The sequence below is a fragment of the Engystomops pustulosus genome, chromosome 5, assembly GCF_040894005.1.
Source record: "Engystomops pustulosus chromosome 5, aEngPut4.maternal, whole genome shotgun sequence".
Lineage (NCBI taxonomy): Eukaryota > Metazoa > Chordata > Amphibia > Anura > Leptodactylidae > Engystomops > Engystomops pustulosus.
Window position 1 is genome coordinate 187,058,499 of NC_092415.1, and position 15,409 is coordinate 187,073,907.

Here is a 15,409-nt window from a genome sequence, read left to right on the forward strand (position 1 = left end):
TTCAAAATGGCAAAAAGTGGAATTTTCGACTTTGGGTGCTATTTTCCGTTACGGGGTTAAACGCATTGAAAAACCATTAATATTTTGATCGGGCATTTTCGGACGCGTCGATACCTAATGTGTTTATGATTTTTACTGTTTATTTATGCCAGTTCTAGGGAAAGGGGGGTGATTTGAATTTTTAGGGGGTTTTTTTGTATTTTTTTTTTTTCTTTTTACTATTTTTCAGACTCCCTAGGGTACTTTAACCCTGGGTTGTCTGATCGATCCTATCATATACTGCCATACTACAGGATTTTCCTCCTCATTCAATACATTGTGCTAAAACAAAATAGCCACGGGTCTTCAGAAGACACGAGGCTACCATGGAGATGGATCGCCGCTCCCCGATGAAGTCACGGGGAGCAACGATCCCAGGCAAGATTTTTACTCCATAATGTTACTTTTTTCTTCTCTTGAAAATATTGTATTATCTGAATTCAATTTTTAGGGTGCAGTCACGTTTACATTGTTTAGAAATGAAATGCAAATATCTGGGGGCAGGGCTCAGCCTGATCATATACACTTTTCCAATCAAACAGTGTTTTTCAAGGAGAGCTTGATTTTTTTTATGACCATTTTATTATATGTATTGTAAAGATTTTCCTGGTAATGTTAATAGAAAATATATAATTTTAGTTTGTGTCTTAAACCTTTCTATTCACTTTATACATCACTACATTTTAAAAGCGCATAATACAGATGGAGAGGGATCTTGGATATATCTCTACAGTATATATCAGTGCATTGTAACTATGGCAGCTCTAGTGAAGCTCATAAGCCCATAGAGGCACTGTACTGCATCTCTATGGTACGGCAGAGGGTAGAGTTGGTACACAGGGTGTTTGGGGCAGCGGTACCGAGGAACCCAAAGCTGCACATGTTAGGCTTTGTTGGAACTCTTGATATTCCAAGGAAGGAACAATTGTGGGTCGCAAAAGTGCTTTACCAGGTGCATAAATCTATTACTCTGCACTGGCTAGATGAGGCCCCACCGAGAACTAGAGAAGTGTATGCAGGTGTATGTGAAATGGGGATCCATGGGCATATTTGAAAAAGTGGCTAAACTGTCCTGGGAGCTTCTGGGTGTGTGATGAGTGGTGTACCTTATAGGCATGAGAAGTTGAATATGTTGTTAATAAGCATCAATAAAGCGCTGTTTGACTTGATTACAAATCGCATCTGGCCAAAAAAAATAATTAGCATGAAATAATTTAGAGGCCGTGTGTCAGAGGAATCCCTTAGAGATGTAGAAACGCCCTATAAGGACAGTTCCTGATATTTCCCTTATGCCCGACCTCTCCCCTGAATATTTTAATGCAAACCGCTACCTGGAGTCTGTATAACGGGATAAATCATTATGTACCTGAAAATGACAAACACACAATGTTGGGCTGTTCAGAGTTTGAAAATATCAAAAAGTACAAAGGTTTCAATACATCCTGTGACCTCAGTGGCATGTGACTTCTGTTGGTTATATCCACTTCTAATATTGCAATAAAGAGGTTGTTATACTGAATTCATTCTGACCTAAGATTACTAGGTGCCGACCTGTCTCTGATCATATTCTTTAGCCATCAAAAGGGAACCATATAATTGACCGGGTATTTTGTATCAATGTAAGAGCCCTCGTCATTTGTGCTTGAAAAAGAAGTTACTAAATCTAAATGGCAATATTATTCTATTCTAGGAACATCATCTCCAGCGAGCCATTTCAGCACTGCAGGTATATGGAGAGAAGCGGGATAACATGGTTATTCCAGTCCCGGAGGCAGAAAGTAACATCGCTTATTATGAATCTGTGTACCCAGGGGAATTTAAGATGCCAAAGCAGCTCATTCACATACAGCGTAAGTAGTGCACTTTAAAGGGGAGTAGGGTTTAATTAAAAGGGTGTAAGAGGTCAGGATTGAAGCAGTAATTGGCCGCCATCTTCACCTCACTTTCTTTTCTTTCAGCTTTTAGTTTGGATGCAGAGCAGCCGGATTATGACATGGATTCTGAAGATGAGATCTTTGTGAACAAGCTAAGAAAGAAACTTGAGATTTCTCCTCTTCAGTTTGAAGAGATGATTGACAGATTAGAGAAAGGAAGTGGTCAGCAGGTAAGTTATAGAACAGATCTACTTCTGTTGTGAACAAAAAAAAACATTTAAAATGATTAAGTGAAGGTCTAAAGAGCCGGTCTCTTATACTCCAGCCAGTTAATCTCCAAGAGGCCAAACTGTTGCTGAAAGAAGATGATGAACTGATCACAGAGGTTTACGACTATTGGATCAAGAAAAGGAAAAGCACTCGTGGATCCCCTCTTATACCAGCAGTGAAACAGGAGAAGCGGGATGGCTCCAGCACCAGTGATCCTTATGTAGCTTTCAGAAGGCGTACGGAGAAGATGCAGACACGGAAAGTAAGAGAAACTCCATTTATGACTCTGTGTGGTGTATTGAACTGGAAATTGCCCTATTAAACTTAAGTTTAGCTTCCCTTAAATCAGTGGTTCTCAACCTTTCTAATCCTGTGACCCCGCAATACAGTTCCTCATGCTGTGGTGACCCCAAACCATGCAACTCGCAGTAAAAACACAGTAAAATTGCGGCTCCGATGGCTTTAGGCGACCCCCGGTTTTGGCTGTTCAACCCCCCCTGGGGTCCCGACCCACAGGTTGAGAACCACTGCCTTAAATAGTCTTTATATATGTACTCAGTGACATGGAGCTATAGAAATAAACAAAAAATGTATTTGCACAGCAATAACATAGTCATGTAAAACAGTAGGAGGGCCATTCTTCAAAGGGATCAGAATAAAATTTTATGAATTTAATTTAAAAGCAACGTTGCTGCTTGAACCATACATCACCTTAAATTAGAGTCCAGAGGAGTCTGCAAATTGTAATCTAGGGCTTGCAGAATTGCATAGATAGGAGGAGCAGACCGGACAGGTTAGTGAAATGATTAAAAAAAAAAAAAACTAGTGTTTTTTAACTAATGTATTGCTAGAAAGTTAAATGTTCTATACTGAAGGCTGCTACGGTTTCATATATGCAGTTTCTTCCTGGATTTTCATGATTTTTCACTATAAGTCCTTCTTTTACTTCATAATATGGCTACAATTGTGGCTGTTTCCTGTAGCCCAGTTGCACACATCTGTGTTCACTGTGTGAATATTGGTCTATGTGTTAAGTAGATTTACCAACCAGATCAAATATGCATACTGTGTGCGACATGGTCTTACACAAGGTTTTATATGTTGGGCTCCCTCAAAAGATACTATACTTTGCAGCCCTTAAAATAAATCGGTCCTCGTCCGTATAGGAGAAACCTGAAACTAAGTTTTCCTGTAGCACTACAATAAGAGTTGAGGCATTACACGGTGCTGCTTGAAGCCAATCCACTCAAACCTGTTTGGTTCTTCAAAATTACATATTTGCTTTGTGGCTGCTGTGACTTACAGATGAGCCTTTATTATGTCCATTCTAAAGTAGTCCCAACATGGTGCTATGTAGGATACAAAAATAATTGTATAAAAGTTTGTTGATCTAACATTGGCTTCAGTTAGTCGCTGTAAATCTAGCAAGTTTTTGCAAAACCTAAGATCGCATGAGTTTGGCATTTTTTAAAGCAGTAGCAACTGCTCTTGTTGCTCACTTCTATGGGAGTTGCCCAAGCAAATGTTCTTAACTGTTTTAAACTAGTGAATGGGCCAAGCAGCTTGTATGTCATCTACATGTGGATGTGCCATAGATGTGAAATATACAAAAAGCCATTTTTAATCCTCGTATTTTCACGTGTTTGTAAAATAGTTTTCCTATAAAATTTTAGAGCATTAGTGAACAATAAACATGTACACAATGTATTTTATTCAGAACCGAAAGAATGATGAAGCTTCGTATGAAAAAATGCTAAAGCTGCGACGTGACCTCAGCCGAGCTGTGACGATACTAGAGATGATTAAACGACGAGAAAAAAGCAAGCGTGAATTGCTGCATCTAACACTGGAAATAATGGAGAAGAGGTCTGTATTTTACAATATCTAGAAACCCTCTATTTACATTATGCCTTATGTTTGTAAATCTTGTAGTAGCATTGCTTAGGGGCAGAGGTCTCGCCAACATTTTCCACAAGGCAAACCCCTGTGGGCTCGTTCAGCCTGATCGCATATGCATTTCTATAGAAATGCATGTGATCGGTCACCTGCTGTTTTGCATTGTTTAACACAGTGGTTGCTGGTTACAGATCGCCTATGATGTGTATACACGTGTTATTGTGACCCCTGGCTAAAACAAAAATCCATCAATATCTGAATACATTTAATGGAATTTATTAGCGCTTGTAAGCTAGTACTTTGTATATTTTTGGCTTTTAAGGTGGTGTCTACAATGCAATGAACTTTGGGCAGAGGTTTGGATTTGCAGTTGTCTTTTCTGTTTTTTTTGTTTTTTTGTCTCAGGCTGAGATTATTAAAAAAGTTCATATACGTTAACACTTGGTTTATGTATATAAATCATTCAGCAGTAAACAAACTCGCCTATCTCTCCTTACACACAGCCATGGGCTCACCTGGACTGTTATCCGGAAGTAGCACACGGCCGGACTCTATAGAAAGCCAAGCTGCCAGGTCACGGTGTAATGAGACCCTGTATGCTCACCGCAATATGATCGGGTGCCATAGATTTCTATGGGGGCTGCGATCTAGGCACAAATTTTGTGTGTGTGTGTGTGTGGTCTAATGTAATTTTTTTTTTTGTTGAGGAAGTCTTCTAGTTTTAAACAAATTTAGATAGATATTCTTAAAGTGCCACCTGATGGCAGTCTGCCGCCCTTATTCACTAAGAGGCTCCGGTCTCTTGGTAAGTAAAGGAGCAAACTCTGCAAGTTTGTACCAGATCTGAACTGCCGGAGATTTTTTCTGTAGGCGTTCACCCCCCCCCTGCCTTTTTTGAGTAAAGGCTTTGCTTAGCCAGGATAGTGTTGCTACGTTTTTAACTTGTGTGACAAAGTAAAAATTTGTTCACTTAAATGAACAATAAATTAATGCTTTCCACTGTTTACTTGCAGGTATAACCTAGGTGACTATAATGGAGAGCTTTTGTCAGAGGTAATGGCACAACGTCAGCCATTAAAGCCCACCTATGCCATCCCTATGATCCCTATTTCTAGTCCGTTTAAACATCAGGATACAATAGAAATTAAGATCAACAAGGTAAGACTGAAGCACAATACAGTAAAGTGATGAATGTATCTTTATCTTAGAAGAATAATAGAACTCACTAGAGATTTCATATATATTTGATGACAACCATAGCAAACTGGAAAAAGTGACTGACTTGAATTGCTACTGTTATGATGATGGAATTCAGGTAAATGAACTAGTATAAACCATGAGGGCAGACAGCACACCCAGACACAGAAGCCCCTGCAAAATTTGATTTAATGAAGGTGTAGAGGTTAGGACCCCCACTCATATGGATGGCCTATCCCAGTGGTGGCGAACCTATGGCACGGGTGCCAGAGGCGGCACTCAGAGCCCTTTTTGTGGGCACTCGGCCATCACATCAGCACACCAGACAGGACTCAAAGAATCTTCCAGCAGTTCCAAGCAACTTAAAGGATGCTGCTTTCAGTCATATATTAAATTGATACTGACTTTGCTACTTGGGAATGTAGGCAGAAGAATGGGTAGACGGGGCCGAATTATCTTTAAAGATCTTCTGCTGGCCCCACGATTCTCAGAGTAGAGAGGGACACAGGAAAGAAACTAAAATGTTGCAAATGTTCCATCTTGTCCTGAGGAGGCCAATATGATGTAATGTTGTTGAGGATAATAAGTTACTGCTTTAACTTTTGGTTGGCACCTCGCAATAAATAAGGGAGGTTTTGGGTTGGAGTTTGGGCACTCTGCAGCTAAAAGGTTTGCCATTACTGGCCTATCCTAAAGATAAGCTAGAGACAAATGAAAAAAGAGGATAAAGCTAAGGATAAGCTAGCCATATATAGATCTCTGAATTTTTTTTTATATTAATGCTCACTATTACATTCGTATAGTTTTGCATCGACTGGTTAATTTTCATGTATTTTTTTTTTTTCCTTTCCCATTTATGAATTACAGCCAGAGAAATCTGATGTTGTACGACCGAAACGTAAATACGAGAAGAAGCCCAAAGTCTTACCCTCATCTCCTGCTGCTCAACAGACAAGCCCTGCTGCACTGCCAGTGTTCAACGCTAAAGATCTGAATCAGTATGACTTTCCAAGCTCCGATGATGAGCCCCTCTCACAGGTATATACATGCTTTTGTCACCTCTTTCTTAGTAAATTTGAATTCCTGTATTTTAAAATTTTATAGCTAACAATTTGAATGCCTATAAGCCAATGCTTTTTAACTTTTTCTTCTTGTAAAGGTACACTTTTATCTAAGATCTATAGATGCATATCTTGTGCAGATATTTAGAAAGTCAATGGTCTATTTACATTTTTTTGCGCTAAAAACTTCTGCCATTTTGTCTTATTAGGTCATGTCCGGTTCATCAGAAGCTGAGGAAGAGAATGATCCCGATGGTCCCTTTGCTTTTCGTAGGAAAGCTGGCTGTCAATACTATGCTGTAAGTACATAAACCATTGTTACAGTTAAAAAATATACAGCATTTGTTGCTTAGCACAATTTTTTGTTTTTTGTTTTAGCCACATTTGGACCAAACCGGCAACTGGCCGTGGTGTAGTCCAGAACAAGGAGGATTGGGAGACATTCGCTACAGATACTGCCTCACTACCCTCACTGTTCCACGCAAGTGCATAGGGTTTGCACGAAGACGGGTTGGGCGTGGCGGAAGGTAAGTTTCTGTTTAGAGTAAAAATAGACCGCACTGTATCTGCCTTGTGCGTGTGCAGTTTTGTATTAAGCCTTTTTTTTTTCTCTTGTTTTTAGGGTACTTCTTGACAGAGCGCATTCTGACTACAACAGTACTTTTCGTCAATTGGATGTTGACATGCTTTCCTCTCCCGAACACACTTCAATCAACTTATTTGCCAATACCTCAGAAACGAATACCTCGGATAAATGTTTCTCTAAAGACCTCAGCCAGATATTAGTCAATATAAAATCATGTAGATGGCGCCATTTTAGGCCACGGACAACATCCCTACATGACAGTGACATTGTTGACTTTTCCTGTAGAACGTTTCACAAGGGTATAACACGAACAGGCACAGCACAACCCGGGACCCAGACTTGCAGTACCTCCACATCAAGTAAAAGTAGCAGTGGTTCAGCACACTTTGGTACGTGGTCTGTTGCATTCTTTATTCTTTTATTGGCTTGGAAGTACCACCACGGAATGAGTGTCAATGTTTGTTTGTATCGTAGTGACATGCCATACGTTTTGCATATGTGAAGAAGCAGTGTTTCATTTGCCAGCTGTTCTATATGGCCAGACTTTTTTTTTTTTTTTTTTTTTTTTTTGATCATTGTTTTGTTCATATTTCATTGATAATGTTATGATAAAAAACAAGTTTGACATGCAGGATGAATCTTGAGATTTTGTTTTAATAATTGGCCATAAATAGCCCAATGCAATGGAATACCAAGGATAGAATGGGCATTCACATTGTTTCATTAATCTGCCATATATAAACAATTCTTCAATTAGATGTTATTTAAAAAAATGCTCCTGTGTGAAAAGTTTTCATAAATGTGATTTGGTCCCTTAGAAACAAGGCTGTGTCCTTGGATACGACCACCTCTGCTGGAGGGATTGCACAAACAAAAAGTTCTTGTATATGAAATATCCGGGAGTTACTGTATATCCTACAGCCGTCCTGTGGTAATGATAGCTGAATCCAGGTGGTCAGGCAGGACTCAATAGCTCATGTCTGGCCACCACTGCCAGAGTGTGCGGTGGTCGTAACAGAGGAAGCTATCTTGTTTCTAAGGGATAACATGGCTACATTTATGAGTAATTATCTTCACACAGGAGCATTTTTTTTTTTTTTTTTTAATAACATCCAATTGAAGAAATGTTTATATATGGAAGATTAATGAAACTGAATGTGAATGCCCAGGTGAGAATACCCCTTTAAGTCTAAATATATTTTACACAGTAGGTATAGAAGTCCTGAGATCCTTGATGGCAAAGCAGAAAATGCTTGTTGGAAGTACAGGCAGGAAGTTTACCATATAAACTTGTGTATAAGCCGAGTTTTACAGCACAAAAAATGTGTTCAAAAACCTCACCTCGGCTTATACACGAGCGAATAAAAAAAAAAACTTTACATATTCACTTTCCGGCGCCCTGATGCTCGGCTTCACTGTCTGCTCCGGTCCCTGCGGCTTGTCTTTCTTTCTGTCTGCTGTAACAAGCAGCAGAGATGCGTCCATGTGATCTGCTGGCTGTTACAGCAGGCAAAAGATGAGCTACGGGGACCGCAGCATCGCGGAGAAGACAGAAGAGGAGCAGATGCCAAACATCCAGACCAACCGAAGGTGAGTTTTAATTTATTTTTGGGTGGGCGGGCTGGCTGGCTGTATGCCAAGGGGGGCTGGCTGGCTATATACTGGGAGGCTGTGACCAATGCAATTCCCACCCTCTACTTATGCCTGAGTCAGTAGGTTTTCCCAGTTTTTGGTGGGAAAATTAGGGGCCTCAGCTTGTACTCTGTTTATATTGTGCTGCATTTTAGCAACTTTCGTTACCTTAAACAAAGCTACTTGCTGTTTGATAGTTTAGAAAGATGAGCTTGCTAAATATTCTCTACCTCTTGATCGCCGGTTGTGTTAAAGGCCATCGTACCTACCAGATTTGCAAGTCATCCCCCTATCCACAGAACAGGGTCCCTTGCTTATTAGGGGTGGAGCATCGGAAGACTTTCTTGACCTTCTGCTCCACACATTACTCAGGATGGGTTCCATAGGAACCTCACTGAACAGCTTGTTACTCCCCATCCTGTGAATGGGGGGATAAATGCAAACCTGGTACTATTCTAGATTATTGCCATTCCTCCAACATTGTTCTGTAGGTCATGGCCTTTATAAGACATACTTTTGAACACTGTTTCTTAAAGCAATTAAGAGATGGTTTGTTTTGTTTTTTCTCCACATGTTGTACTTCATTTTAGTGGTAAATTATGGCTGATGGGTTTTGAGTTTTTTTTGTTTTTTTTTTAATGAATTTGTTGAAAAATTTTCGAAATTCAAAATCGTCTCTTTCCGGCAGATCTATTTACCACTTTAATAAATTGCTGAATAACATATACCACATGTCTACTTTACATTTTCATAATTTTTGAAATGTCTGGATAATTTATTTTGATGTCACACGGCTTACAAATCGAATATCCGTTTTTGGTATCTTCAGAATGAACTATTTTGGGGCTGATGGCTGTTTTGAATGAAATTTTAAATATTTAACCTTATCAACCCATTTTCAAATCTGCACCCCTCAAACTATCAGAAATAACTTTTAAGAAGATTACTAACCCCTTGAGAGCTTCATAGTAATTAAATAAAAATGGAGGTGAAATTTAGAATGGTCAAATTTTGTCTGTTATAAGTTTATTTGGCTCTAAAGTTTACACATTTCCAAAAGATAAAGAGAAAACTCATCTTTGTTATGCAGTTTCTCCCGAGTGCAGAGACCCCCCACATGTGCCCGTTACTTGTTTTATGGGCGAACAGCGTGGTGCAGAAGGGAAGGAGGGACCTACAGCTGCCAGGATTTGTTTCCTCATTGGCCCCTTTTTGTAAGAGATAAAACTTTAGCTTTTTTTGTAATTAGGGCCATGTGACAGCATTTTTTTTTTTCTTCGAGATGAGATGCTTTTTCCAGTGTTAATGGCTTGTTCTTTGCAGAACATGTTGTACTTTGCAACAGTATAATTCGGGAGTACATGGTTTTTTTTATTTCTGCGGGTTGCTGCGGACGTGGTGATACTATATATGTGGGGTTTGTGTTATGATTTGTGTGCTTGTTATGACTTTTTTTTGTGCTTATGGGCATTTTATTGATTATTTATTGAATAACTTTTTAGCTTGCGGCCGTACATATGTTCTCAATAGACTGCAATGGCCGCACAGAGGTATTTTTTAAAAATAACAATGAATGTCTTGGTTTCATAATGAAAAAAAAAAATCAAAATGTTCCTTTTTGGCTTTAGAGAGCGTCTTCAGGAACATTTTACATGTAAGCAAAACATTTGGTGAGATATGTGAGCAATATCACATTGGCACACTGTCTGCCTGTGAGATATTTAGTATAAAGATGCAGGTGAATTGGCAGCCCCAGTATTGTATCAAAGACCGGACCTGAACGTTTGTACCTATAGCAAACATTCTAACATTCTAGTGAGCAGCCAATTTATAGGTTTGGAGTAGGAGAATGTGGCCAAAACTCTCCACAGTTCAGCTAAAGATGTGTATGAATTTTAGCACTTGTACACTGAAGAGAAACTTAAAACGATTTCAATATTGATGAGTGTATGATCTGCAGAATATTAATGAAGTTGTATTTGTAGTCAATGGCAACTATTAAACAGTCTTCATTGGCCCCGAGTTGTGCAACTATTAGTTGGATCCATGCATTTGTCAGAGTTCACTGTATACTCCATAATTTACCCCCTGGGATTGTAGATGTGCAGCTCACACAATACAGTAGAGCACTGGTGGTTATATGTAGAAAGTATTCTGGATGTTGGACATGGAGTTTAAAGGTGATATCTAGCAAATAAATAAAATACTGTGTACACTCTGGTAGAAGCCAAGTATTGCAGCACAATTCTTGTGCTGAAAAAGCTCCACTCGGCTTATACATGAGTATATAAAAATAATAAAGTTGCCCTCTGGCGCTTCTACCGGCTCTACAGAGGCAGGTCTATGCACTCTGCCCGCGTGCGCACTGTGAAGTCGGCAGATGCGCCGAATCATAATTTAAGAGTAGTTGCTGCATTTCCCTCCCTGGGCTGATACTTGAGTCGATCGGTTTTCCTAGTAATTTGTGGTAAAATAAGGAACCGGGGGAGGGGGGGCTGTGCATTAATTCATTCTTTCTTGGAGTGGGGGGTTGCTATTTCATGAAACACAATGGGGTATAGTTTCTTCATGGTTATATGTAACCGGTAACAAATTAATCCAACAATCATATCCCACTTGTACCGACAGTTGAGCCAATTCTTTGAGACTTCTTCTCTTTTTGATGATTATAGTAGTCCACTACAGCACATATTGTTGGAGTATTTGGCTTTTTAAGATTTCTAGCATGTGGTTCCACTTCATGTTCCCCATTGTGGGTTTATTGTGATGAATATTAACTGGCGCACAACTTTTAGGCAGTACAGACGGAGCTCAATTTTTCAAACTGTGACAACATTACAGGCGATTTCTGACTCAGACGGACCTCTATGTGACCTCTAGTGAAGCTCTCTGGATGCTTTACATTGGTCTCAGGCTGCAATGATCAGCTGTAAGATGTTCACAATTAAGTTTATTGTTCCTGTTACAGCACAATATTATGAAAATCCAATCGTCACTGGGGCACAAAAAAGTTATTATTTTTTTTTTACTAGAGCTACAATTATAAAATATACCTGTTTCAACTTACATACAACAAGGGTTGGTATTGTACCTGCATTTTTAAAATTTTTTTTAAACAATTGCAGTGATGTGAAGTTTTTAATATGTCCATAAACCTTGGCCCAGGTGGTGACTGCAATCACAGAGCATACTACTTGCATTGCTACTTTAGCCCCATGTTGCAGGATTTCTGCATGTTCATGATGACTCTTTGCCATTTGCAGGGCGACATTTGCAATCTTTAAGTTGCCCTGTAACCCTCCCCTTATTAAGGGGTATTCTGTTTGTATCCGTATTGGATCAGAACCTAGTGCTCCCACCAATGGGCAGCTTCAAACCAGGGGTGGACAACTGCAGATCTGTTATTGATCACCTATTCTAATTTATATCCCATCATTGTAAAACTCTGCAGAAGTCCCACCAATTTGCCATCTTCTAATTGGTGCAGAATGATGATTTATCTGTTTAAAGAAAATAAAATTGGATTTTCTGTACATTACATTGGAGGCAAGCTGCTGTTTTTGTAAATGTGCTGTCACATTGAAAATTGAAGGCACAAATAAAGGGTGGCAAATAATTTTTCTGAATAATTTCAGAGTTAGTGTTTTTTTTTTTTGGCTTCATAATATTGATGACTAATCCTTATGATGATGCATTTAGGGGAGGTCTGATAACAGAGAGCCCTACTGATCGGCTGTGTAGTCAGTTCAGAGAATTTGAAGTAGACTACTCCACTGCTGTGTAGTGTTTACAGCTTCACTCGCATTCAAGTGAATGTCTGTAGTAACACAGCGACTTTAATGATGTAGTGGCCCTACTATCTGCTTCTTGTTCTAGTCACTTTTCATTGACTACATAGGACAATAGATCAGCAAGGCTTCCTGTTATCCAACCCACACTAATCTGGTATCGAGGGCCTATTGGTAGGATTAGGCATCAATATTTTTTTTTTTAGCCCGGAAAAACCCTATTGTGGTGGACCAACAAATCACACATACTTTTTCTAACCGTTTTGACTAGGAATAGAACTTCTAAAGTGATCTTGCGGTCATCCTCTAATACATACAACTCTATTTTCAGCATTTACAGCCGAACAATACCAGCAACATCAACAACAACTGGCACTAATGCAGAAACAGCAACTTGCTCAAATCCATCAACAGCAGGCAAATAACTCATCTGCCAACACTTCACAGGTAATGGCGCACTCTGTAGTGTAGACTCTTGTAAAGAAGTTGTGGGGGGTTTTTTTTTGGTATTGACTTGGTATCAGTCAAAAAGTTTAACGTCTGCACAATATTGCCCAATCAAATATACAAATCTGAAAGTATGCCCCATGATCCCTCATGGTCTGTGTTGCCTGTAATAACCAGTCCATTTTTTTTTGTTTTGTTTTTTGTTTTTCCAGACTGGATTATAAATTTAAAGTGACATGAGGCTTTTTCTTCCATGAGCCCCATTGTGACTTTTTACATATATACATGTATGACTCATAACGCTGCACTGTATATCTTGCTGGATAATCTGTATACTGAAGCCTGCACTGCATAATGTTACTTGTAGTATGGTTTTAAATACAAGAGGATTTATAGCTGTGCCGTGGTAGGTTTTGTATATTCTCAATCTTCTGGATAGACACAAATTAATTGGGGAACATCATGCTATTGTATCCTTTTAGTATCATGGGTATTATGTACAGTTCCTGCCTAACTAGACATGTTTGTTGGCATCTTAAATGGGTTTTGACTGAATGTAAGGGAAAAAAGCACAACCTTGCCCTTCTCCAGTACTTCTGGTTTTGGGCCCTGCTCCCCAATGGAAGTTACTGAGGCAAGGTTGACTGTACCAGGCCTACTTCATCCAGTGGTGTTCTCCTTAGACAGGGGACTTATTTTCCTTTTTGTCACTTGGTCTGTGGATGCCACCTATGGGATGAAACAGGTCCTGTGACCCCACAGAACTTCAGGTTGAGTACAGGGCCCAAAACAGGACATACATGCCACCTGACCCCCTGAGAGTTTTCACATTAATGGGAAATCCCCTTTTATATCACCATGTAGGGTACAGCACGCTTGGCTATGCTCAGACCACCTAGAGACGTTATAGAACCCCTCTCAATTTACATTAGTCAAAAGCCGAGATTTGAGCTACCCACTTTCTGTAGCAGTTCTATAGAAGTTATATAATACAGAACTCCATCTTCCTGATCCAGAGACCCATTTGTCAAAAAATATTATCCATGCTTCTGCAACCATCACAAGAGCCTCAATTATGTTGTTTCGTTTCACCCTTTCTCCAATTCTTCATACACGTCTTCAAATCCACTACACAAAGGTTTATCAATAGATAAAAATGTTATAAAAATAACCCTGAATGAAATGTGTATTTGTGCTTTAAGCAGAATTATCAATTGCACTAAACTAAGCTGCAAGCATTACCTGACGATGTGGTGATGCACTAACATCAACATATATTAAATGCATTAATTGCTTGGATTGGGTAATTTTTTTTCTTTTCTCTCTTCTCTGGTATTTTTATATATTTTTCCTCCTTTTTGTTCTAGGGTTTTGTCTCGAAGACATTAGATTCTGCTAGTGCGCAGTTTGCCGTTACAGCTTTGGTAACATCCGAGCAGTTGATGGCCATCAAAATGAAGGATGATGTTGTCCTAGGGATTGGAGTGAATGGCATTCTTCAAGCCTCAGGTATGACATATCAGAAGTCTTGAGGCCTCCATGCTTACAAACATATGAGGACTGTTGTTGCGTCCCCTTTAGACTTTGCTCCTGGTCACGGTGCGGTGAGCACACAGTTTCTAGATCTCCTGGCTTACATTTTGTCTTTTCTCAACAGGAGTATACAAGGGCTTACACCTCAGTAGTAATACGCCTGCAGCACTCGTACATACAAGTACATCATCTGCATCATCAACTGGTTCAGCCTTGCTACAGCCTTCCAATATAACACAGACTGCTACTTCCCACAGCACTCTGAGTCACCAAGTTACTGCTGCCAATTCTGCAACAACTCAGGTCCTGATTGGGAACAACATCCGATTAACTGTACCCTCCTCCGTTGCCACTGTAAACTCTATAAACACCCTCAATGCACGCCATTTACCCAGGACTTTAAGTGCTGTTCCCACATCTGCCTTAAAGCTCGCTGCTGCAGCAGCAGCGAATTGTCAGGTACCCAAGATTCCAGCAGCATCTTCTGTGGATGGAGTACCGAGGTAAGCATAGTTGTGGTTTTATATAGTCTTAATTATATGTAGTTTTTTAATGCTATTTCTTTTTGTGCCTTTTTATACATAGCACAAATATAGTAACATAATTCAATGAAATACAGAAACTTTTGGATTTGTGTCTGCAAGGATCCTAAATATGATAAAGTTGAACAGGCTTTAGCCTTATGTATGCGACCATGTGCAAAAACAGGCCACAAACCGGGCTGGGTTTGTAGCCCTTTCGACCAGGTGGAGATGGGAGGTTTGAGCACTCTTCCCCTCTTCATAGGAAGCTCAAGTAGTCCGGGCAGTCTCATAGCCTTATCTTTCAGATCACAGGAGTGAAAACTTAATAAATCATGTGGATTATAGCTTCCCCTGTTAGATCTGCACCATCAGAAAGACTATGAGCCTGCTGGGACTACTTTGGCCACTTGTACATCCAATTTTATATTATTTGATTCTACACATGGACTTGTGGTCTTCACATCTTATGGATTTCTGGGCTCAGTTCTAGTGATCAATGGGGATGACAGCTTGTGGCTCGAGAAAAACCCCTTTTGAAATGCAGTTGATAATTATTCATCAA

General features: G+C 39.6%; 1 protein-coding gene across 4 annotated transcripts in view; it reads left to right on the forward strand.

Annotated features, from left to right (window-relative positions):
• The window catches only part of EPC1 (enhancer of polycomb homolog 1), a 46,707-nt gene that overhangs the window by 29,250 nt on the left and 2,048 nt on the right, over window positions 1-15,409 (forward strand). For 3 of the 4 annotated variants that reach the window (XM_072154044.1, XM_072154045.1, XM_072154043.1), the window contains 12 exons: window positions 1,730-1,889; window positions 1,998-2,143; window positions 2,239-2,445; window positions 3,901-4,049; window positions 5,093-5,237; window positions 6,144-6,314; window positions 6,547-6,636; window positions 6,716-6,864; window positions 6,960-7,312; window positions 12,675-12,790; window positions 14,158-14,299; window positions 14,448-14,826. In XM_072154044.1, coding sequence (XP_072010145.1) covers window positions 1,790-1,889; window positions 1,998-2,143; window positions 2,239-2,445; window positions 3,901-4,049; window positions 5,093-5,237; window positions 6,144-6,314; window positions 6,547-6,636; window positions 6,716-6,864; window positions 6,960-7,312; window positions 12,675-12,790; window positions 14,158-14,299; window positions 14,448-14,826 — 2,147 coding nt within the window. In that variant the 5' untranslated portion in view covers window positions 1,730-1,789. Of the gene's footprint in view, window positions 1-1,729; window positions 1,890-1,997; window positions 2,144-2,238; window positions 2,446-3,900; window positions 4,050-5,092; window positions 5,238-6,143; window positions 6,315-6,546; window positions 6,637-6,715; window positions 6,865-6,959; window positions 7,313-12,674; window positions 12,791-14,157; window positions 14,300-14,447; window positions 14,827-15,409 lie in introns of those variants that run through there. The other variant, XR_011855935.1, reaches the window with a different exon arrangement.